General features: G+C 42.3%; 2 protein-coding genes and 1 pseudogene across 3 annotated transcripts in view; 2 read left to right on the forward strand and 1 right to left on the reverse strand.

Moving 5' to 3' along the window:
• Positions 1-14,173, reverse strand: part of ENOSF1 (enolase superfamily member 1) — a 275,679-nt gene that overhangs the window by 200,093 nt on the left and 61,413 nt on the right. The window lies entirely within an intron of this gene.
• LOC133237908 (U6 spliceosomal RNA) lies at positions 6,922-7,012 on the forward strand (annotated as a pseudogene).
• CLUL1 (clusterin like 1) overlaps positions 8,187-14,173 on the forward strand; it is a 28,266-nt gene continuing 22,279 nt past the window's right edge. Inside the window, exons 1-2 of one of the 2 annotated variants that reach the window (XM_061399804.1) lie at positions 8,187-8,361; positions 10,017-10,165. In XM_061399804.1, coding sequence (XP_061255788.1) covers positions 8,187-8,361; positions 10,017-10,165 — 324 coding nt within the window. Of the gene's footprint in view, positions 8,362-10,016; positions 10,166-12,656; positions 12,819-14,173 lie in introns of those variants that run through there. The other variant, XM_061399805.1, reaches the window with a different exon arrangement.

A 14,173-nucleotide genomic window follows, 5' to 3' on the forward strand; every position in this document is an offset into this window, starting at 1 on the left:
ACAAGGGTCATAATAACGTAGTCAGAATTTAAATAAAAACTTGCTTTTCAATTATGTATAATTTTGCTCATTTGCTCTGATGGTCTGCTGATCTCTACATGTTTTGTTGTTCAGTTGCTAAGTCCTGTCTGACTCTTTGTGACCCCATGGACTGCAGGCTTCCTTGTCCTTCACCATCACCCAGAGTTTGCTCAAACTCATGTCCATTGAGTCAGTGATGCCATCCAATCATCTCATCCTCTGCCACCCTCTACATGCTTTAATTTATCACTAATAAATTCTCTCGAGCCAGGAACTCACATGAGTTTTGACATTCTATGAACTCAGATACAATACATCGGAGAAGGCAATGGCACCCCACTCCAGTACTCTTGCCTGGAAAATCCCATGGACGGAGGAGCCTGGTAGGCTGCAGTGCATGGGGTCGCAAAGAATCGGACACGACTGAGCAACTTCACTTTCACTTTTCACTTTCATGCATTGGAGAAGGAAATGGCAACCCACTCCAGTGTTCTTGCCTGGAGAATCCCAGGGACCGGGGAGCCTGGTGGGCTGCCGTCTATGGGGTCGCACAAAGTCGGACACGACTGAAGCGACTTAGCATAGCATAGCATAGCAGATACAATACATAGTCTGGCAGTCTGCTTGCGTTGGCTCCTGGATGCAAGATGAGAGCAAAGTCTGGGATAATTCCCAAACATCTGGATCTGGTGACAGGGAGCCCACGGTAAGGCGAGCTTGAGAAGAAAAAGCTGGATTAGGAATGGTTGAGTCTGAAATCCCAGTGGGCCACATGATTCAAGAGGCAGCCAGTAGAAGGCTGGCTGTGAGTGTTTGAGGTTCCGGGTCATATCAGCCAAACAAAGTGGCCTGACATTTTCCACAAGAAGAAAATCCTGGGAAATATAAACATGTAAGGCCAGGACAGAGGGAGAGGAACAGAAAGAGGACCAGGCAGGTTTCTAATGTTTGATAATGTGCCTGGTACACAGCTGGCACTCTGAAAATACTGCGAAAGAGATGAAGACAGAACTCGGCATGGGGCCTAGAGTGGGTTGGTTGGGCTCAGCCCATTCTTTGTGTTGTTCAGTTGCTAAGTTGCATCCGACTCTTTGCAATTCTATGGACTGTAGCACTTCAGGCTCCTCTGTCTTCCACTGTCTCCCAGAGTTTGCTCAAATTCACGTCCATTGAGTCAGTAATGCCATCAGCTCTTCGCATCAAGCATTAAAGCTTCAGCTTTAGCATCAGTCCTTGCAATGAATATTCAGGGTTGATTTCCTTTCGGATTGATTGGTTTGATCTCCTTGCAGTCCTTGGGACTCTCAAGAGTCTTCCAGCTCCACAACTGGAAAGCATCAATTCTTCAGCTCTCACATCCATACATGACTTTATGGTCCAACTCTCACATCCATACATGACTACTGGAAAACCATAATTAAATCTATCTGGTGCTGGTCCATACAGATAAATTCTGATTTTATGATGAGGTTAAATGCGATATAATTTCTTCACCTTATATTCAAGGTTACTGTTTTTCATGAAAGATTTTGAAATCAGGATTCAGTGCCTACTTTTGCTGCCTATGTAACATGAGCCTAAAATAACCTTTTGATTTAGTTTGAATTTTTAAAGGAGGCTGTTGGTCAGCCTTCCACTTACATTGTACTCTAAGGCTTAATAAATCATTTTCACTCATATTAACTAATTTGATCTGTTCAGCAACTCTATATGGATGATAAAGTGGCTGTGATGTGTTATTCTACAGATTGACTCAAAAGTATGTTGAAGCTTGATGAGAATAAATAAATAAGAATCACAGAAACTAAGACCTGGGAGTACCAGTTCAGAATATTTCTTCCAATAATTTCTCATTTTTGGATGAAGACACAGTGAAATCCAGAGCCCACAGTGGTGAGAATTTTGATGGTACCTAATTCCTTTTTTTTTTTTTTTAACACTTTTTTTTTTTTTTAATGGCTAACTCTTATTTGTTTATTTATGTTTGGCTGTGCTGGGTCTTCGTTGCTAAGCAGGCTTTCTCTAGTTGAGGCGATCAGGGACTGCTCTCTAGCTGTGGTGCCCGGGCTCCCCATTGCAGCGGCTTCTCTCATTGTGGAGCCTGGGCTCTAGGACAAGAGGGCTTCAGTACTTGGGGCACCTGAGCTTAGTTGCTCCGTGGCATGTGGAATCTCCCTGGACCAGGGATCGAACCTGTGTCCCCTGCATTCAAAGGTGGATTAACTACGCCTGCCAGTTGGAGGGTTGGTGGTCCTCACTAGTCTTAACCAGCTCTCTCCAACTGGACACAGCTGACTCCATGTCCCTGGAGAAAAACTCGGGCAAACATCTTACTGCTTAACCACTGGACCACCATGGAAGTCCCTGGAACCTGGTTCTTAAATTAGTGAACTTTGTACTTCACCACTTGTCCTCTCTGTTAGTGAGCTAGTCAACATTTGTCCACGAAGAGGACAAATTTTTAAAGAGTTATTTACACTCTACGTCTAAACTGTTGCTTTTTAATGTGAATTATATCTTTATTACATGAATGACTGAATAAGGGAAGATAAAGAAAGAAGAAAGCAAAGAAGGGAGGAAGGAAGGAAAGAAGAGAGGGAAGGAAAGAGAGCTAGTGAATTTAATTATTACTATTGTTGCTGAACCAAGTTCATTTCTCCTGACATTCACACAAGCCAAAGCAGTCAAGTGAGAAGATGGGAGAACAACTCCCAGATCAGCCCCCTTTTGGGGTGCAATGGGCTTGGGGTCCTTGGGGGATAAAGGATAAAGAAACAGGATGGTCTGAGGAACCTAGGGATCACGAGAAAAGGTGCTTGGGGAAAGGTGTGAGAATCATTACTGTTCTGTGAAGGCCTTGGCACATTCAAAAATGGCGACGCTTAGCATGACCCAAGGGTGGAATTTTTGGCCCTCTGCCATCAAAAGGTCGCCAACTGGACACTATGCATGCCAGTTGGAGGATTGGTGGTCCTAACTAGTCTTAACCAGCTCTCTCCAACTGGACACAGCTGACTCCAAGTCCCTGGGAAACAACTCGGGCAAACATCTTACTGCTTAGGCTGCGTGCTGCTTGGAGGACGTGAAAGTCTTAAAAAGACCTTGATTAGTGAAGGCAGGTGAAATGGATTTAACTAATGATTACCCATGATTTCATTGTTGTTTAATCACTAAGTCATATCCAACTCTTTGCAACCCCATGGACTGTAGCCCGCCAGGTTCCTCTGTCCATGGAGTGGGTTGCCATTTCCTTCTCCAGAGGATCTTCCTGACCCAGGGCTCTAACCCACATTGCTGCATTGGCAGGCAGTTTGTTTACCACTGAGCCACCTGGGAAGCTCCATGGTTTCATTACAATCTTCATAAATCATGTATTTGACTCTTTATGTTTTTGTCTTTTATTTTCTCTTAGGCATTCCCTTCTTGGGGTGTGTGAGATGTGTGTGTGTGTGTCTGTGTGTGTTCTACCAGAGTAACACTCCCTCCCAAGCAGGAGTATGTTGTTTGACTCATGAGAGAATCCAAGTTGTGGGGAATGCACTGACTTCACCCTCCTTCCTGTGCAAGACAGTAAGCCCCAGCTCATGCACAGGACCCACCCCTGCCAGGCTGCACGACTCCAGGGACCGCTGGCATTGTATCCTGGATCTGGGCTCCACAGAGGAATCAGCACGGATGACACAGGCTTCTCGGCCTGCTCTCTGCCAAATAGGTACCCAAGGGGAAGCCCAGAAGTTGTCCGGCTGTGCCAGAGGCAGGGTGGGCCAGTCTAATCAGGGATGACATAGTAGCAGGTTCATTACAGCCACACATGGAAGACGCTCTGTCCAAGCCTGACCTGTTCAAGTCCATCCGTCTGACTGTTCCATTTCTCAGTGAATATCCTGTGCATCTTTTTGTTGTCCTTGATTAAGATTACCTTGCTTCTAGGTGTCCTTAGTTACCAAGCTTTGCATGCAGCGTGCTGAGTTGCTTCAGTCTGACTCTTTGCAACCCTGTGGACTGTAGACTGCCAGGCTCCTCTGTCCATGGGATTCTCCAGGCAAGAATACTGGAGTGGATTATCATGCCCTCCTCCAGGGGATCTTCCCAACCCAGAGATCCAACCCACACCTCTTATGTTTCATGCCCTGGCAGCCAGGTTCTTTACCACTAGCGCCATCTGGGAAAGTTACCAACCTACTAGTTATTAATATAATATTTTACACCCCACTTAAATCTTGAACATAGTGATGTCATAATTATGAAAGTAACCAGATTTGCGTCAAGTGTTGTCTAATCTTAACAAAATAACAGCTGTGAAAACAGATGAAATAATTAGAGGAAGAAACTGTTTGGAAGTTTCGGGATATTTTAAAAGTAATTAGTACTAATAAGCAATAAAGTTCTGTTCTCGGAAATTACACTTAAACGGGAAACATGGTGACTGCAGCCATAAAATTAAAAGACGCTTGCTCCTTGGAAGAAAAGCTATGATCAACCTAGACAGCATATTAAAAAGCAGAGACATTACTTTGCCAACAAAGGTCCATCTAGTCAAAGCTATGGTTTTTCCAGTAGTCATGTATGGATGTGAGAGTTGGACCATAAAGAAGGCTGAGCACTGAAGAATCAATGCTTTTGAGCTGTGGTATTAGAGAAGACTCTTGAGAGTCTCTTGGATTGCAAGGAGATCAAACCAGTCAGTCCTAAAGGGAATCAATCCTGAATATTCATTGGAAAGACTGATGCTGAAATTGAAGCTCCAATACTTTTTGGCCATCCGATGCAAAGAGTGAACTCATTGGAAAAGATCTTGATGCTGGGAAAGATTGAAGGCAGGAGGAGAAGGGGATGACAGAGGATGAGATGGTAGGATGGCATCATCAACTCGATGGACATGAGTTTGAGCAAGTTCCGCGAGTTGGTGATGGAAAGGGAAGCCTGGCTTGCTGCAGGCCATGGGGTCACACAGTTGGACACGACTGAACAACTGAACTGAGCTGAACTGATGGAATACATAGGAAAAAAAACCTGCCACTAGAGAATGAGCCACCAGTCTTCCTAAACATTAGTTTCATTTTTAACAAAATGTGAGCTTGTTGGGACTTCCCTGGTAATCTAATGGTTAAGATTTCACTTTCAAATACAGGGAGTGCCGGTTCGATCCTTGGTCCAGGAGTTAAGATCCCACATGCCATGAGGCCAAAACAACAACAAGAAAAAAAAACAACGGAAAAAGCATGTAGAGTCCAGCCATGACTTCAAGTGAGTCCAAATTTGGACAACAGAAAAGTAACAAGAAAGGTTCTCAGAGTCAGAGCTGGCACTGATGCTGCACAATTTCCTAGGATTGACTTTCCCAGAACTGGACTCTTGTCTTCCTGAGAAAAAGACCCCAAGTGCTGCTTCTTCCTTTGGCCATGTGATCACCTCTCAGAATAAGACACATCTGTTTGTAGGGGTGGTTTAGATTTGCTCAAAAGTGACATGAGGCTTCTTAACATAATAATAGTTTAGATTTTGCTTTGAGCTGATCTGTTTTCTAGCAGAGTTAAGAGGTTTTCAACTAATATTGAGAATCGCCAGATAGTTAAGACAGCTAAGGGCTTCTCAAGTGGTAAAGAACCTGCCTGCCAGTGCAGGAGACTTGGGTTCAATTGCTTGGTTAGGAAGATCCCTGATGTAAGAAATGGCAACCCACTCCAGTATTCTTGCCTGGAGAATCCCCATGGACAGAGGAGCCTGGCAGGCTACAGTCCATAGGGTCACAAAGAGTTGGACATGACTGAAGCGACCTAGCACACACACAAGACAGCTAAATGAGATGTGGACAAGACTTCTGGTGTGTCTTATAATTCCCTATCCCCGTGTCCAAGCAGAGCAGAGATAAACTCCAGACTGCAGGTTGCTCAGACACAAGGGTCAACTTCTAAGGGCCCCAAAAGGCAGGTGAGTCAGTTTAGAACAGTCAGTGTGACCTGCTGAAAAGTACCGAGCATCACATTAATGAGTAGTGATCAATAAGTCCAATCAATAAGCATCAATAAGTGGAATCCCTCCAAACTTGGAAAGGGACCCCAAGACAATCTTGAGATTTCAGTAGCCAGAGACCCAGACTACAGTAGCTGCTATGGTGACTCTCTAATTGTTTTTAGAAGAATCATTTGCTGAATTTTTAGCTCAGCTAATCAATTAGTATATTGTAGTGAAATGCTCACCTATTACACTCTTTATAGGCTAGATGTTATCATTTCATCTAGTTAAAATGTTTGCATATGTTTTTTAAAATGCCAAACAACTATGTAAATAATCTTCAGAATGTTTTTAAAATTAATTTTTATTGGAGTATAGTTGTTTTACAATGTTGTGTTAGTTTCTGCTGTACAGCAAAGAGAATCAGTTACGTGTACACATATACCCACTCTTTTTCAGATTCTATTCCCATATAGGTCATCACAGAGTATGGAGTAGAGTTCCCTGTGCGATACAGTAGGTCCTTATTAGTTATCTCAAAACGTTTTATCTAAGCATTTTCTTACTCTTTTTCATATTGTTCCTTACATTTCCAACAAAGAAATTTGTTTGACCTATATACGAAGAGGTGTGTGTATGTGTGTGCGCGTGCACATACACGTGTGCTCAGTCATGTCTGACTCTTTGAAATGTCAAGGACTGTAGCCTGCCAGGCTCCACTGTCCATGGAATTTTCCAGGCAAGAATACTGGAGTGGATAGCCATTTCCTCCTCCAGGGGACTTTCTCAACTCAAGAATGGAACCAGCGTCTCCTGCATTGGCAGGCGGATTCTTTACCACTGAACCACCTGGGAAGCCTGTGTAAGAAGATACATAGAAAAAATTTCAAATTAAAAAATATTTCTAAGGCTTTAACGAGTCTTATCAAACATATCTGTGTATGCTTGTTTTGGCAACACAGATACAAACACTGGAACAATACAGAGGCCCCAGTACAAGGATGACACGCAAATGTATGAAGAATTCCATATTAAAAAAAAAATTGTGTAAAATAAAGTAGCTCAAGGTCACTGTTCCTGATCGTGTAGACAGCCCGCCCTCTAGTGTTTATTTCGAGACCCTACCACATTCTAAACCATACCCTTAATCTCACAATGTTAGGTTAATAGGATTAAGAGCTGTGTCATCAAATTAATAGAACAAGATTAAATCCCTGACACAGACAAACATTAAATCAGAGGAAAGTGAAGGTCCTTACAGAAGCTGGTGGCAACCTCGTTGGTGAGAGCCTGCAGTTAGTGGTAAATATGTTAAAATTTTATTTGGTAAATAGGGTCTTGATCCCCGGGAGAAGGGAATGGCTCTTGACTCCAGTATTCCTGCCTGGAGAATCCCTTGGGCAGACGAACCTGGCGGGCTACAGTCCACGGGGTCACAAACAGTTGTACACAAATGACCGACCAACACGGAACTGAAAGGGTCTTAACAGAAAGAGAATTAGCTCAAATGATAATTCTAGACGTAAAATGTGATAGCTTTGTAACTACCAGTATTTTAAAAAGACATTCCAAATGTAGATTAAATAATATAGGGTTGGGTTTTTATTCCAAAATAACAAATATATATATAAAAATATAAATATCCTTTTTGGGAGGAGTTAAGATAATCTAGAGATATAACTGTGAAAGCATATGTTTTTACTGGCAATGTTTACAACTAATTGTATAAAAGGAAATTTATTATCTGAGAGGAAAAAAATTTGTGTAGGATTCATTTATCTGATGGCGTTTATAAGATATATGAGAAAAATCTGAGGGGTTCTTGCTTTCATAAAAAAAAAATAAGTAGTGAACCATCTAGGTTAAAAATTACTTATGGCCTGAGAATTTTGGAGAAAAAACAATCCCCTCTGACATAGCTAATTCTGTGTTTGGGGTTGTTTACTGTTGACAAGGAAATAAAATGAAATTTGGATTCTGCGGGGCTGGGATCCATACTTTTGGTTGCCTTAAATTTCAAATGCTTCAGATGAAGACCTTATTTAACTGCCATGAAGAATGCAAACAAAAGAGGGACTTGGGTTGTCTTTTCAAAGAATTTATTTAGATTTCAAGTTTCCTTATGTCTCAACTATATCAACATGCATTGTCTAAAGTCATAAAGAAAAATCGACAGAAAAATGCTTTGACTCACCAGGTGTTTTCAACTGATGCCAACAGAAACTAAACGGAAGGCATCTGATACAGGTTTATCCTTCCTTCGCAGTCAGGGCGGAAACATGAAGCCGCCACTCTTGGTGTTTATCGTGTATCTGCTGCAGCTGAGAGACTGTCAGTGTGCGCCTACTGGGAAGGACCGAACTTCCATCCGTGAAGACCCGAAGGGTAATGTCTGGTATCTTTATCTGCACCGTGTCCCGTCTGCCTGTTTCCATGTCCTGCTGGCACTTACTGTGATTTACAGTTGAGAGATAACCGCATTCAGAACGCCCTCTAGTTTCACAGGGAGACGTTCTCCAGGCTCTTAAGCCAAGTAGACAAGACGCCAAACATCTGGATTAAAAATAGAAAATTCCAATTGTGTCTCTGAGAACGGTTCACAGTTCCAGATGTTCGCCATCACAGAGATAAAACTTGCCAACGTCTTAGGCTGCACGGCTTGGGTTCATCCAGATGTTCGGTGTCCTCTGAGCACGGTTTTAACGAACAGTGAAATTCTTTGCTAGCATTTGAAACATTTAAACAATTAAAGTCATCCATGCAGTTATTCGTGAGACCGTGAAAGGATGGGTTAGAGCGACATCGAATCTGGTTGGTCTGTGCTCATTAAATTGGAGCCTTTGTTTGCCGAGATAGCTTTGGGTGCCTATCTTAGAAAAATAAATTAGTTTAAATGTTCCTTTTGGGGATCTGTAAATAAATTTGGAGGCCAGGTTAAGCTCCTTTGGCGGCCACGTTGGCTATTGTGAAAAGAGTATGACAAACGATGAATTTCATACTCACTAAAGGCTTTTTAAAGGGGTGTTAGAGACATCGAGGAGGTTATTAAAGAATCTTGCATTATACCAGATACTTTCTAGGTTTGATGCCTCCTGGGAAGGTAATTGAAGCTGAAAGAAAGGGAAATTGTTCTCTCTGTTTGAGGTTCCCAGTTGGGCATTTAATATAAATTGTCTGTGAAGAAAATTCAATGTTTTCTTCTAATATAAACACACTTGAGTTTTAAGGGAAAGAAAGAAAAACTTGGGTAAATGAAAACAGGCTCTGAGGAGAATGATAAGATGGGGTTAAATGAACTCTGACTTGGCTGGAAGCTCAGAAGTGAAGAACAGAAGGTATTTCCTTTGGGGTGGGGGTGGGGGGCACGGGTAGCCCCCTCCATGTGGTAGCTGATAGCCCAAGCATAGTGATCTGCTTTTGGAGTCTGATGCAATAAAAAAACAATTAAGCCTCTGCTGGGGGTACACAAAAAACTGGTAAACTCATTGTATTCTTTGTATTATTATTATTACAAAACTTTCAACTTTTTATTTTGTATTGGGGTGTAACTGATTAACAATGCTGTGGTAGTTTCAGGTAAACAGCAAACAGACTCAACCATACATATACATGTATCCATTCTCCCCCAAATCCCCCCACCCATCCAGGCTGACACCTAACATTGAGCAGAGTTCCATGTGCTGTACAGTAGGTCCTTGTTGGTGATCTATTTTAAATATAGCAGTGTGTACCTGACCTTCCCAAACTCCCTAACTATCCCTTCTGCTGGCAACCATGAGTTCGTTTTCTAAGTCTGTGAGCCTCTTTCTGTTTTATAAGTTCACTTGTATCATTTCTCTTTGGATTCCACATGTAAGGGATGTCCATATGGTATTTTTCCTCTGTCTGACTTACTTCACTCAATGTGACACTCTCTAGGTCCATCCATGTAGCTGCAAATGGCATTATTTCATTCTTTTTAATGGCTGGAACTCATTGTATTCTGATACACTATAATCTGATCAGATCTTAAAGGAAAAAACTACAACATAATCTTTTAGGTTTTTCCAAGGCTGGGGAGATAGACGTAGATGAAGAGGTGAAGAAGGCTTTGATTGGCATGAAGCAGATGAAAATCCTGATGGAAAGAAGAGAGGAGGAACATAGCAAACTAATGAGAACACTGAAGAAATGCAGAGAAGAAAAGCAGGTACAGTCACTGAAAATCATACCTGTCCTGGGACGTCCGGTGGTAAAGATGCCTCACTCCCAATGCCGGGGCCATGGGTTTGATCCCTGGTCAGGGAACTAAGATCCTGCATGCTGAACGGTGCAGCCTAAAAAACAACAACAACGACAGCTGTACAACTGTTCAGAAATATGTCTGGACCATAAATAGTGCACATCTGAATGCAGTGGAGAAATAATTTATTTACCCTAAACATAGTTTTTCTGGAAATCCACCCTATTGGAGGAAGACTTTGAAGAAAATTTCAAATTTCTTCAAAGAACATATTTCTTGTAGATTATGCCTTCGAAAGACTCCATACTCAGGTGTTTGGAGGATTCAATGCTAGTTGGGAAATGCTACTTTCTTAAAACTGCTTCATGGTGCCTTTTGAGTTGGAATGTCAAGTCAAAAATGTTTGGAAGTTTTGGACCAGATCAGTGGTCTACAAAATTTTTTTTTCTTTCCCATCCTTATTACTGTAATTATTGTTACCATCCACTCCTGAATATATGCATTTTCATTTATTTATAAATTAGATACATGAATTGCTACCAAGTCCATATTTCAAATAATCTTCTACATATTTTGAAAAAATTTTAGCTTATTGCCAAATCTGTTTAGATCATCATTTTTACTGACACAAGGCCAACAAAGAGCTCGTAATGAAAAAGTGTTAGCCCTGCCATTATTTCTTATCTACCTGAGCAGGAGTTATTCATATTTTTTAATCTGCTGGTTATTTTTTTTTTCCAAGAATCTTTTAAAGTCTCCTGCCCTTTTAGTGAGGGCTAGTTTAAAGTAGTTAAAAACCGTCATTTACCTGTGCTCAGTCATTCGGTCACATCGCCAGGCTCTTCTGTCCATGGAATTTTCCAGGCAAGAATACTGGAGTGGGTTGCCATTTCCTACTCCAGGGGATCTTCCAGACCCAGGGATCGAACCCACATCTCTTGCAGCATCTCCTGTATTGGCAGGCAGATTCTTTACCTTTAGTGCCGCCTGGGAAGCCCTCACTTACCTGAGTCCTCTTAAATGGCAATTCACTGCAACTGGCTCCAAGTGAACAGAGGCAACCAGTGTCGATGCTTCTGGAATGTACAGAGTTCCTCTTCCCCAGGGTCCTCACGCACAGCTGGCCACAGGCAATGGCCTGGCACCAGCACCAGTGCCTGTGAAATAGTATATCAGCCTCATCAATTTAATTCATGTACCTTTACTTAATAGTTTCTGTCTAAACTATATACCTTATCAATGGAGAATATACATTATATTCAGACATCCATGGGCCATATTAAAAACTGTTCATATGTTACAGTATAAAGTCAATACATTTCTAAATTATAGACATTGCATGGCTCATAGTTTAATGGCAATAACGATTAACATCACACTCAGAATAGTTAAATTTTAAAAAATTTATTTTCAACATGCCCTTAAATCAAAGAGGGTGTCAAAACTATAACAAAAATAATTTGCAAAGTATTTTAAATTTTAAAATTGGGAGTTCGTACTGTGCTTAGACGCTCAGTCGTATCTGACTCTTTGCGACCCCATGGACTGCAGCCTGCCAGGCTCCTCTGTCCATGGGGATTCTCCAGGCAAGATTACTGGAATCAGTTGCCATGCCCTCCTCCAGGAGGGATCCCTCCCAACCCAGGTATTGAACCCAGATCTTCCACATTTTTAAACTTTATTTTCATGAAAAAATGTTTAATTGTGGTAAAATATATATCATAAAATTTGCCATCTTAACCACTTTTATGAATACAGCTCAATAGTATTAAATACATTTACATTGTTGGGCAACCAAGCTCCAGAATTCTTCCTATTTTGCAAAACCAGAACTCTTTTGTTTGTTAGTCATGAAGTTATGTCGACTCTTTTTGAGACCCCCCTGGACTCTAGCCTGCCAGGCTCCTCTGTTCATGGGATTTCCCAAGCCAGAATATTGGAGTAGGTTGCTGTTTCCTTCTCCAGGGCATATTCCAAACCCAGGGATTGAACCCATGTCTCCTGCAAAACCAAAACTCTGTACCCATTAAACAATTCCCCATAGTTGATTTTTAAATTAAAAAATAAATAGAATTTCTAATATCTCCTCTCTAGACCTAGATCTATAAAGGTGGGAATCACCAAGCTCCAGGACTTCCCTGGTGGCTCAGATGGTAAAGAATCGACCCTCAATGCAGGAGACCCTGGTTCAATCCCTGGATCGTGAAGATCCCCTGGAGAAGGGAATGGCTACCCACTCCAGTATTTTTTACCTGGAGAGAATTCCATGGACAGAGGAGCCTGGTGGGCTATAGTCCACGGGGTCACAAAGAGTTGGACATGACTGAGCGACTAACACTTTCACACCAGCTCCAGGGAGTTCCTGGCACTCACTGTGGCCATTGGGTGTCCCCTGAGCCATTGGAGCAGGGCTATGTCACAGGCTGTGACCTCAGAGCTGGAGTCAGCCTGTCACCAGCTGGTTGATTGTGCAGCCACACAGGGTCCCTGGTGAGGAGACGGCTTGAGCAGCAGCTGCAAGCCCTCCTTCCTTTCAGCAGCCAGCAAAAGACCTTGAAGAAATCAAAACCTGCTCCTTATGAAGAAATGGGGGAGCTCCTCTAAGCCAGATTCTTCCCTGGTGGGCTCGTGAGTCTGACCACCAGGAATAACCACACTAGATATCATTTACAGGCCCTTATAAAACACATTATCACATCCTTCCAGCGTCTGGGTAAACCATCATTTTCATTTTACAGCTAAGGAAACTGAGTTTTGAAATGTTAATTAATGTGTTAACCCAACCCTGTCATTACTGACCCAGGAGAAAGTGAGCTGGCGCTGTGCCTTCGGGACCTAGGACTTTCTGTTTTACTCCTTTTCCCTGGCCTCCTGGTGAGCCAAGGAGGCAGTACAAACTATGAAAAGAAAGCTCAGTGTGAGGTCAGCAAGCGTTAGTTCCATTTCAGATGCTGTAGAATCTCAGGAGCTAGTGGAATTTTTATTATTTCTTAAGACTTATTTATTCTATTTTTTAAATCCTTGAATTATACTCTAAAGTATGGGCACTCATAAAAATTCATTTTATTTTATTTTTTCAAATTTATCTCATTATTTGGCCATGCCACACGGCACGTGGGATCTTAGTTCCCCCACCAGGGACAGAACCCACACCCTCTGCACTGGATGAATGGAATCTTAACCACTGAACTGCCAGAGAAGTCCCCAAATGTCATTTTAAAAAGGAAAAATCTGTTTAACCCAAAGTCTCCCTTCCTAAAATGATTTTAAACCTAAAGTAAAGGATACTTTACATAAATTATGAATTTGCAGATATGGGGTGGACAACCCCAGTCTCCCAGAAAAAAAAAAAACTCCATCCACCCTCGGGTAACCTGGCATGATCTCAGTCCCCCTCCTCAGCTTCTCCCTGTTTGTGTTTAATACGTGTGTGCTTCAGTTGTGTCTGATTCTGTGTGACCCTATGGACTGTAGCCCACCAGACTCTTCTGACCATGGGATTCTCCAGGCAAAAACACTGGAGTGGGCTGCCATTTCTTTCTTCAGGGGATCTTCCAGATCCAGAGATTGAACCCACGCCTCTTGCATGGGCAGGCGGGTTCTTTATCACTAGTGCCACCTGGGAAGCCCATTTTATATTAGTGGGAGCATCTAAAGCTTTCTCTTATTAAAGTGGGAAACCCTAAAGCAGCCCTTCAAGTGATTCCACACCACGCACCCCTGTCCAGGTTTGGGTGGGACTTTGGTAAACTGACTGCAGAAAGACAACTCTAAATATGAAATCTATCGCTGGGTGGGACATTTGGACGAAGCAGAGAGCTTGGACAGGACATTCCTAAACCAAAGATCTACTTCCTCTGGGGCAACAGTTCACTATCAAATCTTGGGCCATGTGATTTGGCCGTTGGTTTTCATTATGCTCTTGGAGGTAAGCGAAAGCAAATCAGATGATTACAGGCTAGGTGCCTTGCTTGC

This window comes from Bos javanicus, chromosome 24 (genome assembly GCF_032452875.1).
Source record: "Bos javanicus breed banteng chromosome 24, ARS-OSU_banteng_1.0, whole genome shotgun sequence".
Taxonomy (NCBI): Eukaryota; Metazoa; Chordata; class Mammalia; order Artiodactyla; family Bovidae; genus Bos; species Bos javanicus.